Here is a 22,793-nt window from a genome sequence, read left to right as displayed (position 1 = left end):
TACATTTCACATTGGTTCCTAGGAAGCTCAGTGTCAAATTTATAGTTCTTTTTAGTAACTTATGAGCTTCCTCAAATCCTTTTTAAAATGAAGTGATGAATATATATGGAACCTTTGATACATGTCTAATTATGTGGAATAGTATTTAGAAAACATGCTATTTGAGCACTATATTTCTGTAAACTTGGAAGATTTGCTATGTTATATGAAACATTTCCAAAAAGGAACATATTTTCTATTGTTCAGTAATTGACTCTGTTTTATGTGTAGTTATTTCATAATATACCTAAAAGCAGTTTATTTGAATCACTGCTGTTGCAAGGCCCCAATTTAAGTGGCACATTTTAAAGGTACTTTGCTAGCCCAAGGTAAAAGTACCAACCAAATAGATAATATTTCTTGATTTTTCCCTGGGACCTCTAAGTAGAAGTAAATGTTGGCAGATAAACTATTCTTACAGTACATTCTTTGAGACTTTTTGTTCCTGTTTCTAAATATAGACCCTAGAAGGTCCCTCTGGGGGTGGTAGCACCAAGGATGGGAACTGTAAGGGCAGAACCATAATTCATCAGCAGTGTTTAAATGGGTGAGTGTGACCTTTGTGGCTAGCTAATGTAGGACATAGGCATGCAAAATGGTAGGACCCAGCTCTACTTATGCTAAGGTGTTCTCAGACCAATAGCCTCATCATTCTTTTCAACTCTAAAGGGGAATTGATAGTCTCACATCTAAATTGATGGTTTTTTGTTTCTTGGAATGGTGATTCTTAATTTTTAAGTTGCTTTACTCATGTGTTCCCGTAACATTCTTTTCTTACCTCATCATATGTATCATACTATATACGTGGGAATAGTATGTTTACTCACTTCTATTCACCAGACTATATGCTCCTTGAGGAAAGGGGCTGTATTACCTTTTTTCCTTGAGGAAAAGGACTGTATGACATTATATTTGCATTGCTGAGCACAGTGCCTTAGATGTGGCATAGGCACTCAGATATTTGTTGAATGAATATAATATTATAGATGAATCCTGATCTATATTCTGTATCGTTCTAGAATTACTGCAATATTTTCTCTCAAATAAAAATCCCAAGTCTTGGGACTTCCCTGGCGGTCCGGTGGTTAAGACTATGCATCCACTGCAGGGGGCATGGGTTCCATTCCGTGGTCAGGGAAGTTCTGCATCGTGGTGTGGCCAAAAAGAAAAAAGAAAAAAAAAAATCCCAAGTCTTTTGAATTAAAGCATTAATTTATTTACGTATACAAGGTATATGGATGTACCCTATTTTATTTAATCAGTCTCTTATTGATGGTTAATTAGGTTGTCTTTCAGCTTTTGCTGTTGTAAATAACATTGCTGTGAACACCTGTATATATACACCTCTTTGCAAATACACGCATAGAAATATATATATGTGTTGTAGGATATATGCATTGTAGGATAAATTCACGTAAGTGGAATTATTGATCCAAAGGGTATATGCATTGAAAATGTTGATAGATAATGCCAAACAATAGGTACCACTCCTGCTCTTATAGTAGGAGCTGTAAGCTGCTAAATATTGGATTATCTTTTTAGCAGTCCCTGAGTCCTTTGCTTAGGTGGCCCTCTAGTTTAAAAAAAAACACATTATTTCTTTAATGACTTGTTCTTATTACCATAGATGAAGAAGGCTTATAAAGTTTTGTTGTTCAAACAGATTTGGCAATAGTCTGGTTATATTGGTGGTCCCTTGGAAGTCCAATATTAAGAAAAAATTAGCACACTTTTTTTTTTTAACCAGGTTTAGGGCGGAGTACGGGGACAAAAAGATGAGTAGCGATTGTAGTTATGAGAGGTACATGTAGGAGATAAGGAAAGAATACAAGCCCCCACCCGTGAAGTATTCTCTGCTCTCTTAAAACCAGAGGACTCTTGTGGTTGTACTGTAGGGGCAATTATATATTTATGTTCCGTCATCTGCCTTTGTGAAAAGAGAAGAAAAATCGCTTGTTTTTTTCCTCCCCAACTTTATAGACTGACGTGTAAATTTGACTAATTGGAAGGTGTCATTGTTAAATTTATTTATCTCGGTGTTCTGACAGCCCTAGGTGAAGCTGACCTAAAGCATTAAAAAATTTTTTTTAATCTACTGGAGTCTTTGGTTTCAGAAAAGAAGGGAATTTACTTGTTTAAAATTCTGTTCATCTTTGTTCTAAGGGGGTTTATTAAATACACTTAAACCTATCATATAAATCTCTTTCACAAATAGCCTTTATAACTTTTCAGTCTCAACTAATCGCCATCATTATTAAATTATTGAGAGTTTTATTATTCTACCAGGTTCTGGATTCAGTTTGCTAATATTTTGTTAAAGAATTTTGCATGCCTGTGTAAGGAATATTTTTCTGTATTTTTATTTTCTTGTAATAGCCTTGTCTGGTTTTGGTATTAGTGCATAAGTCTGAAACATTTTGAGAAGTGCTTGCTCTTCCTTAATTTGCTGAAAGAGTTTCATAAGCATCCTTCAATGTTTATAGAATTTACTAATGAAGCCATCTGGCCTTGGAGTTCTCTTTGTGGAGATGGTTTTAAATTATGGGTATACTTTTTTTTTTTTTTTAAAGTATTTATTTATTATTTATGGCTGTGTTGGGTCTTCGTTTCTGTGCAAGGGCTTTCTCTAGTTGCGGCAAGTGGAGGCCACTCTTCATCGTCGTGCGCGGGCCTCTCATTATCACGGCCTCTCTTGTTGCGGAGCACAGGCTCCAGATGCGCAGGCTCAGTAATTGTGGCTCACGGGCCTAGTTGCTCCGCGGCATATGGGATCCTCCCGGACCAGGGCTCGAACCCGTGTCCCCCGCACCGGCAGGCAGACTCTCAACCACTGCGCCACCAGGGAAGCCCTGGGTATACTTTTTTTAAGTGATATAGGGCTATTCAGATTTTCTATTTCTGCTTGTGTCAGTTTTGGAAATGTATGCCTTTCAAGGAACTTGACTTTTTCATCTTGATGAGTGGACATCAAGGAATTTGTCTGCTCACCTAAGTGTCTAATTTACTGGCATAAACTTGTTCATAATATTCTCTTATTATTTAGGATTTATAGTGATAGTCCCTCTTTTATTTCCAATACTTACTTTTCTCTTTTTCTTGATCATTTTAGGGATTATCAATTCTATTGATCTTTTCAAGGAACCAACTTTTGGTTTCATTGATTTTTCTCTGTAGTTTGCATGTTTCCTATATCATTGATTTCTGCTGTTATTTATTTTCTGTTACTTATTTAGGTTGTTTTTTTTTTTTAACATCTTTATTGGAGTATAATTGCTTTACAATGGTGGGTTAGTTTCTGCTCTATAACAAAGTGAATCAGTTATACATATACATATGTTCCCATATCTCTTCCTTCTTGGGTCTCCCTCCCTCCCACCCTCCCCATCTCATCCCTCTAGGTGGTCACAAACCACCGAGCTGATCTCCCTGTGCTATGCGGCTGCCTCCCACTATCTGTCTTACGTTTGGTAGTGTATATATGTCCATGCCGCTCTCTCACTTTGTTACAGCTAACCCTTCCCCCTTCCCATATCCTCAAGTCCATTCTCTAGTAGGTCTGTGTCTTTATTCCCGTCTTACCCCTAGGTTCTTCATGACCTTTTTTTTTTTTTTTTCCTTAGATTCCATATATATGTGTTAGCATACGGTATTTGTTTTTCTCTTTATGACTTCACTCTGTATGACAGACTCTAGGTCCATCCACCTCACTACAAATAACTCAATTTTGTTTCTTTTTATGGCTGAGTAATATTCCATTGTATATATGTGCCACATCTTCTTTATCCATTCATCTGTTGATGGACACTTAGGTTGCTTCCATGTCCTGACTATTGTAAATATGGAGAACAGTATGGAGGTTCCTTAAAAAACTACAGATAGAACTACCATACAACCCAGAAATCCCACTACTGGGCATATACCCTGAGAAAACCATAATTCAAAAAGAGTCATGTATCAAAATGTTCATTGCAGCTCTATTTATATTTACTTATTTGGGTTTAACTTGCTCTTTTTCTGGTTTCATTAGGTGGAAGCTTTAAACTTTGAATTTAACCCTTTTTTCTAAAAGCATTTAGAGCTATAAATTTCTCTCTAAGCATTGCTTTAGCTGTATCCAGCAGATTTCCATTGTCATTTGATTTAAATTATTCTTTAATTTTTCTTGTGATATATTCTTTGATCCATGAGTTATTTAGAATTGTGTGTTTAATTTCCAAACATTTGGGCATTTTCCAGAATTTTTCTGTTTTATTGATTTCAATTTAATTCACGTGGTCAAAGAACATATGCTGCATGATTTCAATCCTTTTAAATTTATTGAGATTTGCTTTATAGACCAGGAAATGGTTTATCTTGGTGTATGTTCCATGTGTACTTGAGAAGAATGTATATTTTGTTGTTGGTTGTAGTGCTCTATAAAAGTCAGTTCATTGGAATGTTGTCTAAATCATCTATATCCTTGTTTATTGAGTGTGTGTGTATGTGCATGTGTGTCCAGTCTGTCAATTAACTAAGAGTTGAGTGTTAAAATTTTTAAATAATATTTGTAGATTTGTCTTTGTCTCTCTTTCGTTTTTGCTTCATGTATTTCCATTACACCTTTTCCATATACCTTTAGTGTTGTTATATCTATTTAGTGTTATGTCTGATTACTCCTTTTTCATTATCAAATGCCCCTCTTTACCTCTGGTAATCTCAAGATAATACTCCTTGTGTTTGAATCTACTTTGCTCGACATTAGTATAGCCATTCCAGATTTTGTAGGATAAGTGCTTGGATCATATATCCTTTTACATTCTTTTACTTTTAACCTACCTGTGTTTTTATGTTTAAAGTGTGTGTCCTGTTAAGTGACACATAGTAAGGTTTTTATCTAGCCTGAAAACCTCTGCCTTTTAATTGGGGCCATTTACTACATTCAGTGTAATTATTAATATGATTCATTTAAGTCTGTTTATTTATTTATTGGCTGCTTCGGGTCTCAGTTGTAGTATGTGGGATCCTCCATTGTGGTGCGTGGGCTTCTCTCTAGTTGTGGCACGTGGGTTTAGTTGCCCCACAGCATGTGGGATCTTAGTTCCCCCACCAGGGATTGAACCAGCGTCCCCTGCATTGTAAGATGGATTCTTAAGCACTGGACCACGAGGCAAGTCCCCATTTAAGTCTCTTTTCTCTTTGTCCCATCTGCTTCTGTTTTTTTTGTACTTCTACATATTCCTTCCATCCTTTGTGCTTTTATTGTCATACATTTTACTTCTACATATATTATTATATATTTTAATTATTTAAGCTTCAAAAGTCAGGTTTTTTTTTTTTTATTCCTAGGTATTTTATTCTTTTTGTTGCAGTGGTAAATGGGAGTGCTTCCTTAATTTCTCTTTCAGATTTTTCATCATTAGTGTATAGGAATGCAAGAGATTTCTGTGCATTAATTTTGTATCCTGCTACTTTACCAAATTCATTGATTAGCTCTAGTAGTTTTCTGGTAGCATCTTTAGGATTCTCTATGTATAGTATGTCATCTGCAAATAGTGACAGTTTTACTTCTTTTCAAATTTGTATTCCTTCAAAAGTCAATTATTCTTGAAGGAAATTAAGGTATGAGAATACTTTATATCTACTCATATATTTACCATTTCTTTAAAGAACTTAGGGAATGGGAATATTTTGTATCTACACATACATTTACCATTTCTGCCCTTCTTCATTCCTTCATGAAGATTTGGGTTTCTATCTGGCATCTTTTTCCTTCATTGTGAAGAACTTCATTTAACATTTCTTATTGTGCAGGTCCCTTGGTGATGATTTCTTTCAGCTTTTGTTTTCATCTTTTGTCTGTTAATATCTTAATTCAGCTTTACTTTTGAAGGATTTTTTGATGAATACAGTCAATTTTGTTATTTGTGGTGGTTATGGTCTGTAAAGTCACAGAAAATACTGAATTAGCAGATGCTGAATCATTGTCCCTAGGGGAAATACAGGGTTAGGTTCCTGTGAACCTTTTAGTCATAGCATTTTTGTTACTCGTCAGTATATAACTTTGTTTTAGGTGTGTTTCTATTTAAAGAAACGCATTATTTAATATATATTGTAGACTCATTAACATTGAACTCATGGCTAACAGCACTATAACTCATGTCTGAATGAACCTTATCTAACACACGGGTTTCCTCTGTAAGATACATCATAGCCTTCTTGCTGTTAAGAACACTAGACAGCACTTCAGCATTGTGCTTACGGGCCATATCAGAATCACCAACAGAAAGCACAGAAATGCAAACAGTAGGGCACTAAATAGACTGCTAAAAGAATACTTGTTTACTGTATGTGAGCTGAAACAAGAAGGCATAGGGTTGCCTTGTTTGACCTCACCTGGCAACATATGTTGGGGGACTGGAATGTTTGGCTATTCTGCATGTGCCTGCTGCTGTAAGTACTGATTTTGGGTTTATCAATTTAGTGAGTAGGCCAGTTGGCAAATTAAGGAATCAGATTATGAGGGTTGACTGCATGCAATTCTAGGTTTGCAGTTTTTTTCATCATTTTAAGGAATGTTTTATTATCTTTTGGATTGCGTTGTTTGCGATGAGAGGTCAGGTCATTCTTATTGTTTACCTGCCTTTTCCCTCTGTTTTTAAGATTTTTCTCTGTCTTTGGTTTTCAGCAGTTTGGCCTCTACAGTGTAGTTCTTTGTGGTTTTGTGTTTATCCTGCTTGTGGTTCATTGAGCTTGGATCTGTGGGCTGGTATTTTCTATCACTATTTTCAAATTTTAGGCCATTATATCTTAAAACTTTATTTTCCTGTTTCAGTCATTATTGTCTTTGGGGGGACTCCAGTTATGTATGCTTTAACTGCTTGATTATCTCATAGGTCATTGAGACTGTTCATTTTTTTCCCCCCAGCTTTTTGTTCTTCATGCTGTGCTTCAGTTTGGATTTTTTTTTTCTGTTGCTCTTTAAGTTTATTGATCTTTTCTTCTCCATTGTCCAATCTACTTTTAAGCTCATCTGGTGAAATTTTCTTTAGGTTAATGTAATTTTCAGGTACAGCATTTCCATTTGGTTCTTTTTCTAGTCCATGTTTTTCTACCAAGATTCTCTGTTCACTCATTATGTCTATCTTTTACTGTACATACTTAGGAACTTTGAAAAGCTGTTTAAATTTCCATTTTAGTATTCATTAATCCAACATTTACACTATTTCTTTTTGTTTATATAGGCTGTTTTTTCTTATTTATGCTCAAATTTTCTTCTTTTCATGTCCAGTAATTTTTTATTTTATACTGCTTGTCATGGATGTGGTGATAGTTTTGTTCTGGAAGGCAATTGATTTGCTGGCAAATCACCTTGATCTTTTTAAGTCTTGATTTTAAAGTTAGGGTGGGTCTAGAGCAGTGGCTGGCTGACATTTTCTTTAAGGGCAAAGTAGTAAATATTTTAGGCTTGTGGGTCCTACAGGTTCTATCGAACTACTCATCTTTGCCATTATAATGCAGAAGTAGCCATAGACAATACATCATATGAACAGACATGACTTTCTCCCAATACAACTTTGGCCCATGAGCCATGTTTTGCTGATTCTTGGTCTAGAGTATCCTTTACTTTAGGGTTATAGTAGTCCCACTCTTAAGGTGTACCTTTTCTGGAATCTCACTTTTATGCTTGGGGTGTTTATGAGATCTCTCCACTCTGACTGGCCAGAACTTTAGGTCAGGTCTTCCAGCACAGTCTGACCTTCAGAATATCCATTCAGCTCACAACTCTATATCATAGATTTGTCTGTTGGGTCTTGGTAAGTCTTGTGATCTGTATGTGCAGCATTGTATTCAGCCAAAGGTTTAAAGGGAACATCTATCTAGATTTCTGGAGCTCCTTTTCTTTGAAGCTTTCCTTTGTATGTCACCCTGCCCCACAAATCCCAGACAACTCAACAGCTTCCTCTGCCCAGCAAGAGCACAGTATCCTTGGGCTCCTCTGCCATGTGCTGTTGACAGAAAGTGCTTTCAGACAGAAAGCCAGGGCATTCCTCTGGTGTGCTTCCCTCTTCTCAGGAATTACACTTCTGCATGTGGTCCAGTGTCTCAGGACAGTTGCTTCATATATTTTGCCCAGTTTTATAGTTGTTTATGTTGGAAGGGTTAGTGTGATAAAATTACTTTCATGGCTAGAAGCAGAGGTTCTTCTCTATGATTTTAAAGTGCAGTTTATTTTTCTTGTTTTATAAATTAGATATGATTTTACTGACCACTTATACTTTTTTTTTTACAGTTTATTTTATTTATTTATTTATGTTTGGCTGCGTTGGGTCTTTGTTGCTGAGCGTGGGCTTCCTCTAGTTGCGGCAAGCGGGTGCTGCTCTTCGTTGCGGTGCGCGGGCTTCTCATTGAGGTGGCTTCTTTTGTTGCGGAGCACGGGCTCTAGGCACGTGGGCTTTAGTAGTTGTGGCTCGCGGGCTCTAGAGTGCAGGCTCAGTAGTTGTGGCGCACGGGCTTAGTTGCTCCGTGGCATGTGGAATCTTCCCGGACCAGGGCTGGAACCCGTGTCCCCTGCATTGGCAGGCGGATTCTTATCCACAGCGCCACCAGGGAAGCCCTGACCACTTATACTTTTGGTTGATAAACAGGTTTTGAAATGAACGTGTCAAGGAAAATACTCGGTGTAAGAGTGTGTGGACATTGGTGAGATTGTGATAGCATATATATATTTTTTGAATTGACCAGTAATAAATTCAAAACTGATAATGCCATTTTTACTTTCTTGAAAAGTGATTTACTAAAAAAAAAAAAAAAAAATTTCTTCAGTGAACTTTAATTTTGCAACTGATTCTTGTGTGGTGGAAGTAATTCGCGTTCAAAGTTTGTAGCCCTGAGGCAATTAATCGACACTTATATTCTAGTTTTAGGCTTAGGTAAGGAAAAGAATCTAGCATTAGGGCCAACATGAGGAATATAGATCATTTGGAAATCTTTCATACTGTCATTATAAGTAGTTCAGTGATTCTATTCATTTTACTGAGGGTAATAAGGAAATAAATATATATATATGATTATAGTTTAAATTATTTTCTAGCTTTGTCATTAAGCTATGTGACTTTGAATAAGTTGCTTTATTCTCTGAGCTTAGGTACCTGGAAATGTAGAAGATTAACAAAAATAAGGTAAGAATGAGTATGTTTTACAAAGAGAGTTAGTGAGGCTGAATATGGTGAATTTGAGCATTAGTGGATGTCAGCATTCATATGCAGGAGCGGGATTCATGGGTTTGGTTAGGAAGAAGTTTATTTTGTAAGCATAGATGACATGTAAGGAGATGTTGAGATAAGTTTAGACAGTTAAATTGGGGCCATATAGTGCAGGGCCTTAATATATCTGACTGAGAATTTTTGGTGTAATTCAGTATGTAACTGGGAGCTTTTAAATGTTTTCGAGCAAGAAAAATATATAGAATTGTCCTTTTTGATGGCTGTAGAGGAGAGACGTAATAGGAGAGTTCTGGCTTCCCTTTTGCCTATTTAGTGAAAACTTTTTTTTTTTGTAATATGACATTATGTTTTTACTTAGTGTGGATATATATAATTAAGTCCTTAAGATTTATTGTTTCTTCTGGCTCTCTGTTCAAGTAGTACAAATGAGATTGATGACTAAGGTTTTAATTTCATTCAGTAGTTAGAATTTGGCATTATGAGTAGATCATAGAAAGAAGGGGAGTTGTTTACCTTTTTTGTAAGCCCAGTAATGTAAGTGTATGTGTAACGTATCTCAGTAATTCAGAACATTTTACTTTTTACTTAATATAGGATCCCTTATTATAAAATAGTTTATTCACTTGTGAAAGTGAGGGTCTTTTGCAGAAAAAGGAAGATGAAAATCAGTAATTCTTTTTCAGAACAGGAAATAAATAATTTTTAGGTGTTTTAGCCTTAGAATTTGGTAGCTTTTGTGATATATAAGTATTGTTGATCAAAATTTTCTTTTGACATCATTAGTTTTATTAGTCATTTTCAAATTCTAAATTTATATAGTAAAGTCTAGAAAAGAAGTACTGCAGAGCGGTTAAAGAAAAGAGCATGGACTGGTAAACTATGGATTCAGTCTCAGATTCATCACTTTTTTCGGTTTTGTGACTCTGGGGAAGTTACTTAGCCTTTTTATGCCTCTGTTTCCTCATCTGTGAAATCAAGATAACAGTAGTACTTATTTTACAGGGTGGTTTTGAGTATTAAAAGACCATGTGAAATAAATGTGCCTGGCCATCGTTAACATCTCTATAAATGTTGTTATATGGTGAAGTAAAAGCAAACAGTCAAGTATTTTGGATAATTACAGGGTATTTGCTGGGTGACTGTTTAATCTTGTTTCAGGAGCTCAAATTTATGGGGCTGATAAAGTAGGAATACGTAATTTATTACTGCACTTGTGCATAGGATACAGCCCATGAACTTGGGAGTTAAACCTATTCAAATCCTGGCTCTCTGGCCTCCTAGCTCTGTAACTTAGGGCAAATTGTTTCTTTTTTCCCCTTCCCTCCCTCACAACATTTTGAGGTAGTTACTCTTATTGTGCAAATGAGGAAATGAAGCACAGAAAGGCTAAGTAGTAACTTTCTCAGGGTTACACATTTATATTGCGTAATACGTGATGGATCTGGGGTTTGGACCCAGGCAGTTTGATCCCATGATTCATGATGGGCCTTAGTAGGAGTCCCTGAGCGACTCTCTTCTTCTTGAAGGCAAAATGGTAATGACCTCTTCTGGATTTTTTTCTAAGTGCTTTTAGAAATGGAATACTTGTTTTGTGGCTAATTTTGGATTGAGTCTCATTTTACAAAATGAGGATTTTTTTTTTTTTGGAAATTTGTGAATATTTCAACTACCAATTTGTAAACTTTCTCACTTGACCAAGTGCCAGGAATATAGTTTTTGCTATAAGAGAGATTCTGGTATTAGATAGGCATAAGGATATATTTTTTAAAAATACTTTAAAATTTTGGCACAGTTTTAGATATAGTTTGGTTTCCCTCTGATTTTAACATGTTTCTAGTTCACTTTCCAAGTAGACTGTCTCTGAATTAGTTGGCTTTTAACTATATTGTCTAGATGAAAAAGACAACCATTTTGTTAAGGATTTGCTTCCTTTTATTTAGGTGGAGCAGCTGTGTAATTATTTGGTTCTGCTCTTTGACCCCCAAATCTCAGTTTGTACAACATTATAATTCATTATTTTAGCTGAAAGAATTTTCAAATTTTCATTTTATAAACGAGAACTGTGTAATTTAAGATTATATAACAAGTCATCTTTAAAAAGTGTGTACACATATGTGTACATTTTATAAAATCTCGTAAGGCAGTGTGTCTTACTGGTTTGGATGAGTGGCCCATTCAACCTGTTGTTCTAGGTTATAGGAGACTCTTTTAAATGCATGTCATGGATTTCCCCTCTCCACCCCATCTAAGAATCCTTTAGATATGACATCATACTTAGTATGAATTTAAAATTTACGTGACATTATGAATTTAACTCTCCTATTCATCAAAAGGAATACCCTTGGAAGACAAGTTCCATGTTCATGATAGCCACATCTCTGATTTCTTTTTTTTTTTCTATTAATCAGCCTTGTCTAGCTTGTTCTTCCAGATAGAAGTGTCCAAATTTATTAGGTCCTCTACACTAAAGGAATACCTCCTGTCATCTCTCAGACTATTTCACATTGTCTTTTGCTAGAGCCCTTTCTCTAGTATAAACCCCAGAAGATCTTTAGCTCAAGATCTCCCAACTGCAGGTATAAAATGACATTGTACAAGGTTAATATACCAATATATAGTGTATTAGTTGACTTGGGCTTCTATACCAAAATACCATAGACTAGGTGGCTTAAACAACAGAAATTTATTTCTTACAGTTCTGAAGGCTGGGAAGTCTTAAGATCAAAATGTGGGCAAGTTAGGTTTCATTCTGAGGCCTCTTTTCTTGGCTTATAGGTTGCTGCCTTCTGTGTGCTCACATGATCTCTTCCTGTGACGATGGTCCCACCCTCATGACCTCATGTATTCCTAATTACTTCCGAAAGGCCCCATCTCCAAACACAACACATTGAACCTTAGGGCTTGAACATAATGAATTTTAGGGGAAACACAAACATTCAATTTATAACATACAGCATATATTGGTTAAGAAAGTGAGCTCTGGAGTTGAATTGTCTGAGTCTCACTGCTTATCTATTGAGTGAGTTACTTGTCTATCACTCTTTTTTTTTTTAATCTGTTAAATGAGATATTAACAGCAACACTTGTAACAGTAGAGTTGTAAGGAGTAAAATGAGTTCTTGCATCATGTAAATCACTTAGAATAACACGTAGAGAATATGCATGATTTTCTGAAAGTGTTCTAAATTGAACATATACCAATAAAAAAAGATAAGAAGATTAGTGTATTAAAGCCACTTTGGTTCATGAAGTTTCTTTAACATAAACATGTTATTGCCTCTTGAAAAATGATAGGTTCTATAGATATCATTTAATCAATTTTATAATATATATTATAATTTAATCTGGATTAATGATACTACTAATGGTACTACTTTTTCCTTTCCATCATGGCTTTTTCTCTGTAGATAAAGTTTTGTGTTAACTCATTACAAACTGAACCCCTTGCTTGTTCCTCTTTAGTCTCCTTCCAACTCTGTCTTTATTTCTGCTGAGGTTATATTCTATTTGTTTTTCAGATGAGACACTTTTTGCTCTTCCTGCTGCATCTGAGCCTGTGATACACTCCTCTGCAGGCAAGTTCTTTCTGCTAGCCTTTTATCCTCTGTGTATTCTAACTTTAATTCTTTAGTTATGTTCACTCTATGCTTAGTAGTTTGAATTTACTAAAAATAAGCATGGTTCCAAGAATGTTTGTCTACTGACCAAGTTGAAATTTGCATTTTATATGCTGTGTCCAAGAGAGAAATGGGCAGAAACCTGATTAATAATTGGAAATGTGTAAGGAATTCTTGGCCCCTTGATTTATGTTTACATATTGACTAGTCATTTTTTCCAACTACAGTTTATTTGCTTGTAGCTGACAGACTTTCATAGAAAAGAATGTCAGCCTATGACAGTTAATTATCCAGTGCCCTTTCCTTCTTATGCTGTCACTCAAACTCTCTTCTCACATAATCCTCATTTCTTCCTCTGAGACTAGTTAGAAGTAGCTTTTCTCAGTTAATTGTACGTGAGGTTTTTCTCAGACTTGATGTCTTTGCATAGTATCTAATAGCCTCTTTAGCCATGCACATGTTTTTTGACAATAGCTTTAATTTTTCAATTATGATTCAGTCTACTTATTATTTATTAACTAAATGTTATTAGCATTTTAGTTAACAGTAAGTCTTTACTAACAGTATTTTTGAATCTGTCATAAAACTTGCATTAAATCTGAGAACGCTGGCATTCTCTAACTTTCCTTTCTGTCCATGGTCACAGAAAAAATTATGGATTGGAAGGAGCAGCCAGGTAACACTGTTTCTGCTGGTCAAGAGGATTTTCCATCTGTCCTGCTTGAAACTGCTGCTTCTCTTCCTTCTTTAGCTCCTCTCTCAGCTGCTTCTTTTAAAGAACATGAATACCTTGGTAATTTACCAGCAGTACTACCTACCGAAGGAACACTTCGAGAAATTTCAGATGAAGCTTCTAAAGAATTCTCAGAGAAGGCAAAAAAACCATTTGTAGGCAGAGATTTATCAGAGTTTTCAGAATTGGAATACTCAGAAATGGGATCATCATTCAGTGGCTCTCCAAGAGCAGAATCTGCCATAACAGTAGCAAATCCTAGGGAAGAAATAATTGTGAAGAATAAAGATGAAGAAGAGGACTTAGTTAGTAATAACATCCTTCGTACTCAGCAAGAGTTACCTATAGTCCTTACCAAATCAGTTAAAGAAGAGGATAGGGTTATGTCTCCAGAAAAAACAAAAGACAGTTTTAATGAAAAGGGAATTGTAGCAGAAGCTCCTCTGAGGGAGGAATATGCAGACTTCAAACCATTTGAGCGAGTATGGGAAGTAAAAGATACTTATAAGCAAGATAGTGATGTTTTGGCCGCAGGAGGTAATATAGAGAGCAAATTGGAAGGTAAAGTGGATAAGAAACGTTTTTCAGATAGCCTTGAACAAACAAATCATGAAAAAGATAGTGAAAGCAGTAATGATGATACTTCATTTCCTAGTACACCAGAAGCTATAAAAGAAGGTTCAGGAGCATATATCACATGTGCTCCCTTTAACCCTTCAGCAAACATTCTTCCCTTGTTGGAAGATCATACTTCAGAAAATAAGACAGATGAAAAAAAAATAGAAGAAAAAAAGGCCCAAATTGTAACAGAGAAGAATGCTAGTGCCAAAACATCAAATCTTTTCCTTGTGGCAACACAGGATTCTAAGACAGATTATGACACAACAGATCATTTATCAGAGGTGACTGAGGAAGTAGTGGCAAACATGCCTGAAGGTCTAACCCCAGATTTAGTACAGGAAGCATGTGAAAGTGAATTGAGTGAAGCTACAGGTACAAAAATTGCCTTCGAAACAAAAATGGACTTGGTTCAAACTTCAGAAGCTATGCAGGAGTCACTTTACCCTGTAGCACAGCTTTGCCCATCCTTTGAAGAATCTGAAGCTACTCCTTCACCAGTTTTGCCTGACATTGTCATGGAAGCACCATTAAATTCTATAGTTCCTAGTGCTGGTGCTTCTGCAGTACAGGTCAGTTCATCACCATTAGAAGCTCCTCCTTCGGTTAATTATGAAAGCATAAAACTTGAGCCTGAAAATCCCCCACCATATGAAGAGGCCATGAATGTATCACTAAAAAAAGTATCAGGAATGAATGAAGAAATTAAAGAGCCTGAAAGTATTAGTGTAGCTGTTCAAGAAACAGAAGCTCCTTATATATCTATTGCATGTGATTTAATTAAAGAAACAAAGCTCTCTACTGAACCAACTCCAGATTTCTCTAGTTATTCAGAAATAGCGAAAGTTGCACAGCTGGTGCCCACTCATTCTGAGCTAGTTGAAGATTCCTCACCTGATTCTGAACCAGTTGACTTATTTAGTGATGATTCAATTCCTGAAGTTCCACAAAAACAAGATGAAGCAGTGATACTTGTAAAAGAAAATCTCATTGAAACTTCATCTGAATCAATGATAGAACATGAAAATAAGGAAAAACTCAGTGCTTCACCACCACCTGAGGGGGGAAAGCCGTATTTGGAATCTTTTCAGTCCAATTTAGATACCACAAAAGATACCTTATCATCTAATGAAGTTTCAACATTGATCCAAAAGGAGAAAATTCCTTTGCAGATGGAGGAGCTCAATACTGCAGTTTATTCAAATGATGGCTTATTTATTGCTAAGGAAGCAAAAATAAGAGAGAGTGAAACATTTTCAGATTCATCTCCAATTGAGATTATAGATGAGTTCCCTACATTTGTCAGTTCTAAAACAGATTATTCTCCTACATTAGCCAGGGAATACACTGACCTAGAAATATCCTACAAAAGTGAAGTTGCTAGTGTCCAGGATGGAGCTGGGTCGTTGCCTTGCTCAGAATTACCCCATGACGTTTCTGTCAAGAGTGTACAGCCTAAAGATGAAGAAAAAGTTCATGTCCCAGATGAGTTCTCCAAAGATAGGGCTGATATTTCAAAGGTGCCCTTACTGCCTCCAGATGTTTCTGCTTTGGATGCTCAAACAGGGATAGGCAGTGTAGTTAAACCCAAAGTTCTTGTGAAAGAAGCTGAGAAAAAACTTCCTTCTGATACGGAAAAAGAGCACAGACCACCATCTGCTATATTTTCACCAGAGCTGAGTAAAACTTCAGGTAATCAATCCAGACATTATTTTGTGCTTTCTTGCCACCTTTTGACCTATGGAACATTCTACTACATTTTGTGTAGTATGTTACATTTATAGTGTCTGATATATCACATTGATAAGAATTCTTTTTACTGTCTCAGTTTAAGATTTTAGTGCTTTTTCTAGCCCTCTTGCACTCATCACGCACCCTTGCTCTTAACTTTTCCACACAATTATTTGTTGGTCATTTTTATATTGCACCATGGAACTAGAAAAAACTTTTTTTAGAATTGGCTTCAATGTCTGTTCCCTTCTTTTCTTTTGCTTTAGTGTTTCCTGATAGCATGAAGAGCAAGAGGTATTAAAACAAAATATTTTCAGATGTGTTTACTTTTGTTTTCCCAGAAGTATCTTCATTTAAAAATTTTGATGAACATATCTGTTACCTGTTTCTAATCTTTCAATATAATGGAATAATTTCCAGTAAAAGGTATAAAGTTAAGCATATTGAGTATTAGATGTTTTGTTGAAAAGTATAAATTGAGGTATGCTATTTTTAATTCTCCTGAAAAGTGCTAATTCTCACTTTTTTGACTCTACACTTCCCACATATCTGATTTGTGTAAAGTGATTTGTACATGTGTTTTTTATTTAGCATTCTAATTTAGATGATTACTGTGTATTTACTGAATATCCTTATGCATTGGAGATAGGTAGTACTGGTGGCAGAGACCAGTTTAGAGTTGCTGTAATTGAAGAAAGAGGAAATTATGAACGTAAGGCAATGGGATGAGCATGGAGACATAGTACTTAGTGTTTGATTGGAATTGGACATGAAGGTTAAGGGGAGGAGTTAAAGCTTACTCCAGGAAACCTGGGTTTCTTGTATGTGCAAATACATGGCAGTATGAGAAACTGAGTTAGGGAACATGAGAAAATAAAGTGGGAGAAAATAAAAAACTCAGTTTTGAATATGTTGTAATTAAGGTACCTATGAGACATCCAAGAATGATGGATATTAAACATGAAGCTCTTAAGAGAGACCTTGAATGTATGTGTGTATTTACCATGGGCTCAGAGATTGTAATTAAAGCCACAGACATCAACTAGGGGGAGCCGAGGGAAGAGGAAGATTTGAAGTTGGAGGAATTGATCAACATTATCAAATACTAGAGAGCTCAGTTAAGATAAGGATTGAGAATTTGTCAGAAGGGAGGGAAGGTGTTATAATGGTAATCCCTGTTCTCAGATGGTTAACGATTTTCTACATCCTTGATTATGATATATTTAGGTGTTTTTTAAAATTTTTCTGATTCTTATTACTGAATCAGATTCAGTAATTCTGATTCTTATTCTTATTTAAACATGAAAGTATTGATAAGTATTAAATAATAAATAAAACTTGCTCAGATAATTTATTATCTCCAGTTTGTTCTCCTTGTTTTCTTAAAATGACATTTGTAGGCAGAATTCAATTTTAATTTTGGGAAGAAAGGCTGATTTTGTAAGGGAGATGAGCAAGGTATTATTGATGCAGACATTGATGCCTTATTGATATTTTTGGATAAAATTTGTTATGAGAAAAAGGAATACTAGTCTTCTCCCTTGATAAGGATATTTTATCAAACTGTATTCTTTCTTTTTTTTTTTTGGCCACGCCATGTGGCTTGTGGGAGCTTAGTTCCCCAACCAGGGATTGAACCCAGGTCACAGCAGTGAAAGCACCGAGGTCTAACTACTGGACCACCAGGGAATTCTGTCAAACTGTATTCTTAACAATGAAATGTAAATACTGATTTTTCTCAGTTCATAATTATGAACATTCATTCTGTTTTTTCTTTCACTGTACGTCATTATTTAGAGGCTCAACGTTTCATATGTTTTTATTTACTTTTAAAAAAATTTGTGGCTAAAGATTTATGCTTTTAGTACCCTGATGGTTTCCATTTTTGTTTAAAATATATTATGATTATCACTGGCACTTTAATTTTTCACTTTCCACTCATTTTAAATATAAATGTATAAGTTACAATATTCTAATAATTGCTTAAATTTATACTACTAAATATAGACCCAGTTAGTGAAACTTCTGAAAATAATAGTTAATTGATAGGCAGCACTACCAGATGACAGTTGAAATGTTTTTCTCAGATGATGCATGGAAGTCCCAGTTTGGCATAGAATGACAGTTTAGGGATATAAGTGTATGATTGGAAGTGGAAGATCATCAACACATACTAAGGGCACAGAGAGGCTGTCTCTACCTTGGAATATTAGGAATGGCTTCACAAAGAGATGCTTCTATAAAAGCTACAGTTAGCAAATGTGAGTAAACACATAGACCTGTTCATTTATATAAATATAATAAAAGTTTTCCAGATCCTGTTTTGGTATTTTTGGGGCAGGTATATATGTGTGGGTATTATGGTCAGTATGTAGAAACTGAAGCTATTCAAGCTATTCACTTGAAGCTAGGGGCACAGATGGATTTGAGACCGGCCATGGGTGACTCAGTGAAAAGAAACATTCAGGTTTATTCAGAACTAAACTGAAAAACCAATCTATGCTAAAGGAGGGTTTATGATACATTGGATGCTAAATTTTCTCTGACTGGAATTAAGCAGAATATTTTTAAAACTTACGGTCTCATTTAGAGAGTTTCTTTTAAAAAAAGGATGATTGCTTTTTAAAAATTAACTTTCATTTGGAAATAAGTTCAAACTTAAAAACAATTGCAAAAATAAAAGTACAAAGAATGTCTTATACTCTTCATCTAAATTTACCTACTAACATTTCTCCACTTACGTTATTATTTATGATCTCTCTTTTTATAGATAACTAGACAATGGATACATAGATACAGTATATCCTTTTTTTTCTGAACCATTTGAGACTAAGTTATATACATTCTGTTTTACCCCTAAATACTTGAAAAAGGGATATTCTCTTACATAACCTCAGTACAGCTATTAACTTTGTAAATTTTACATTCATACAATACTTTTTTCTAATCTACCATCCATATTCTAGTTGTGTTAGTTGACCTAATAATGTTCTTTGTAGTGTCCTCTACTACAAGGTCCAGTCTAGTGCCAGGTTTTGCATTTAGTTATGTTACCTTTGGCTCCTTTAATCTGGGACATTTCTAGTCTTTATCTCTTATGATTGTAACATTTTTAAAGGACACAGGCCGTTTCCCTTCTTCCTTTTTAATAGAAAGTTCCTTGTTTTGCGTTTGTCTAATGTTTCTTAGTGATTAGATTGAGTTTGTAGATTCATGGCCAAAATGAAGATAATGTAGTGCCCCTCTCATAGCAATCTGGAGGTACCTACTATCCATCAGTCCCTCATTGATGAGGTTTAATTTACACCATCTGGTCAAGGTGGTTCCTGATTTCCTTATTGTATAATTACTATCTTTCTTCCTTCCTGACAACTAATAAGCAGTCTGATGGGTGACACTTCAAGACCATGTAAACATCCTGCCCTCCATCAAAATTCCCTCCCTAGATTTAGTATCTATTGATGATTCTTGATTGATTTATTCTTTACCATTAAGTTTGCAAAAGATGATTTTTCAGTTCTAATGCTTCCTCCACATTTATCCATCAACCCTGGCATTCTACTCTTAGCAAGAGCTCTCCTTTTCCATTAACTAACTAATTAGTTATCAGTATGGATTCATGACTTTCTCTTTTCCCCCCAATGGTTTATAATTCATTACTGTACTTAATTATTTTGGTTGTCAATTGCCACAGATTTGGAGGGCTCCCCTTTAGATTGGCTCAAGGACATGCAGCTGTCCTTTTTTTTTTTTGAGTGGAGAAGGAAACACTTCTTACTTTCTAGCATAACGAAATGTTGTAGGCTCATCTTTTGCCCACTGTGTCCCAGCCCTGAAGTCAGCAGTTTCTCCAAGGATCCCTGATTCCTTTCAGTGATCAAGAGCTGGATGCTAATTGTACTTTGCTCCTGTGGGGTCTTTCCATTTTAGCCCTTTCAGTGGGCCGAGGTAGGAAATACTTGTATACATACATGCAAATAAACATACACGTATTTATGAAATCATGTGTTTACATAGATACCTCCAAATCCAAAACATTCCCAGAGGACTATTTCTTTCTTCCCTCATTTCACATTTGTATGTTCCTTCTATAGTGATAACGTGGCTTCTAACACTACCAATACATTTATTAATTTGTTTAATCCTTGAGTACATCTAAAATAGTTTTAGAATGTTTTATAATATCATTATAATAAACATAAAGGGTTCAGGATTATTTTTCAAATCCACGTCCCTCAACCCTGCCCAGGTTACTTGGATTAGTTTTATTTTCCCTTTTCCTTCTACCTTCCCCCACCTTCAGTGTGGTTATAATACTCATTTGAAATAAAGTTAGATTTGTTTCAGTTTGCTTTCAGTTTTAGGTTTTCTTTCTCTCTATTTAGGACATTTTTAAATTAAGAATTTTGAAAGGCTGAGAAAAGAAGCTGAATTCTTTGCATTTTACCTGGAAAGGGGAGACTACCATTTATGGGAAATCTTTTAAGCACCAAGCACTTTCACATAGTCATCTCATTTAGTCTTCACCATAATCTGAAAGAAGGAATCATTTCATGGATGACAAAACCTAAATCTAGGGATGTTAAGAAACTTTACCGAGGTTGCATAGCCAATTAGGTAGTAAGCACAATACTTTTGAGCTTCTATTGTGTTCCAGACATTGGGCTAACTTTTTTTTTTTTTAATTTTTATTGGCGTATAGTTGATTTACAATGTTGTGTTTCAGGTGTACAGCAAAGTGAATCAGTTACACATATACATATATCCACTCTTTTTTAGATTCTTTTCCCATATGGGTCACTGCAGAGTATTGAGTAGAATTCCCTGTGCTATACAGTAGGTCCTTATTAGTTATCTATTTTACATATAGTAGTGTGTATATGTCAGTCCCAATCTCTCAATTTATCCCTTCCCCCCCCCACCCCTTACACTCTGGTAACCATAAGTTTGTTTTCTACATCTGTGACTCTATTTCTGTTTTGTAAATAATTTGTACCATTTTTTTTGGTTAGATCACATATAAGCGATATCATATGATATTTGTCTTTCTCTGTCTGACTTCACTCAGTATGATAATCTCTAGGTCCATCCATGTTTCTGCAAATGGCATTATTTCGTCCTTTTTTATGGCTGAGTAATATTCCATTGTATATGTGTACCACATCTTCTTTATCCACTCCTCTGTCGATGGACATTTAGGTTGCTTCCATATATGGCTATTGTAAATGGTGCTGCAATGAACGTTGGGGTGCATGTGTCTTTTCGAATTACAGTTTTCTCCGGATATATGCCCAGGAGTGGGATTGCTGGATCATATGTTCTATATTTAGTTTTTTAAGGAACCTACATACTGTTCTCCATAATGGTTGTACCAGTTTACTTTCCCACCAACAGTGTAGGAGGGTTCGCTTTTCTCCACACCCTCCCCAGCATTTATTGTTTGTAGTTTTTTTGATGATGGCATTCTGACTGGTGTGATGTGATACCTCATTGTAGTTCTGATTTGCATTTCTTTAATAATTAGTATTGTTGATCATCTTTTCATGTGCTTTTTGCCATCTGTATGTCTTCTTTGGAGAAATGTCTGTTTAGATCTTCTGCCCATTTTTTGATTGTGGTGTTTGTTTTTTTGATGTTGAGCTGCATAAGCTGTTTATATATTTTAGAGATTAATCCTTTGTTGGTTGGTTTGTTTGTAAATATTTTCTCCCATGCTATGGGGTGTCTTTGTTTTATTTATGGTTTCCTTTGCTGTGCAAAAACTTTTAAGTTTCATTAGGTTTCATTTGTTTATTTTTGTTTTTATTTTCATTAGGAGGTGGATCAAAAAAGATCTTGCTGCGATTTATGTCAGAGAGTGTTCTGCCTATGTTTTCCTCTAAGAGTTTTATAGTTTCTGGCCTCACATTTAGCTCTTTAATCCATCTTGAGTTTATTTTTGTGTATGGTGTTAGAGAGTGTTCTAATTTGATTCTTTTATATGTGGCTGTCCAGTTTTCCCAGCACCACTTATTGAAGAGACTGTCTTTTCTGTATATTCTTGCCTCCTTTGTCATAGATTAATTGACTTTCTTATTTATATTAGTTCTTACCCGATTCCACAAAGGAGATATTTTTTCCGACAAGTGAAGAACTGGGATGTGACCTAGGTTTTGTCCCCTTCACAGTTTTGGAGCAAGCAGTTATTGTCCTAAATAGCAGACAACCAGGGTGCTGCTGCTTTTATTACATACCTATTGTGTTGGGGGCATTAACCAATGCAAGGCATTTTAAAAACGTCAGGAACGTTGGTTACTGTGTACATTTTCTCATGTGGTCTTCTATAAGTAGGGATATTAGAATGAGGGTAACATTCTGTTGCTTCCATGTGGAGACTGAATAACCCTATTGTGCTGGACAACTGCTGTCTTTTTTGTTGGCGGGTCATTGGTGAAGAAAGGTGCTAATGTCGCCCATCCAAACCACTGAGATCTTGACTTAATGATAGTGATTGCTTAATACATGTTGTTGGTTGCTTAGTTTGCCACTAGTGCACAGAACGTTTTAAGTTCATAATCATAGTATAGATTGTGTTTTGCTGACCTGTTGTAACTGTTGGTGAGTGAAGTGTAAACCAACCAGAAGTTAATTATTCATTATACTTAAAGTATGTGCTTTCCAGGAATAACCAAATAGTATTGCCATAATAAAGAACTCGCTGAAAAATGGCCCATTTATCTAGGTAAAGAATTAAAAATTATCCTTTACCAATTTATAGATACTTCTTAAATGTGTTCATGAATAAGAGCTTTCTTTTGATGATGTTTATAACTTAAAACATTTTTCTTATATTAATTTAAAAAATTGATTATA

At 35.4% G+C, this 22,793-nt stretch overlaps 1 protein-coding gene across 4 annotated transcripts in view; it reads left to right on the top strand.

Moving 5' to 3' along the window:
- Positions 1–22,793, top strand: part of RTN4 (reticulon 4) — a 67,721-nt gene that overhangs the window by 5,212 nt on the left and 39,716 nt on the right. The window contains exons 2-3 of one of the 4 annotated variants that reach the window (XM_061210560.1): positions 12,761–12,817; positions 13,506–15,902. The exons of 1 other annotated variant lie outside the window; for it this stretch is intronic. In XM_061210560.1, the coding sequence (XP_061066543.1) occupies positions 12,761–12,817; positions 13,506–15,902 (2,454 nt within the window). The remainder of the gene's footprint in view (positions 1–12,760; positions 12,818–13,505; positions 15,903–22,793) is intronic. 2 more of the 4 variants (XM_061210561.1, XM_061210562.1) reach the window with 2 other exon arrangements.

This window comes from Eubalaena glacialis, chromosome 14 (assembly GCF_028564815.1).
Source record: "Eubalaena glacialis isolate mEubGla1 chromosome 14, mEubGla1.1.hap2.+ XY, whole genome shotgun sequence".
Taxonomy (NCBI): domain Eukaryota; kingdom Metazoa; phylum Chordata; class Mammalia; order Artiodactyla; family Balaenidae; genus Eubalaena; species Eubalaena glacialis.
The sequence above is the reverse complement of the archived record's forward strand: the minus strand, read 5'-3'. Positions and strand labels throughout refer to the sequence as shown.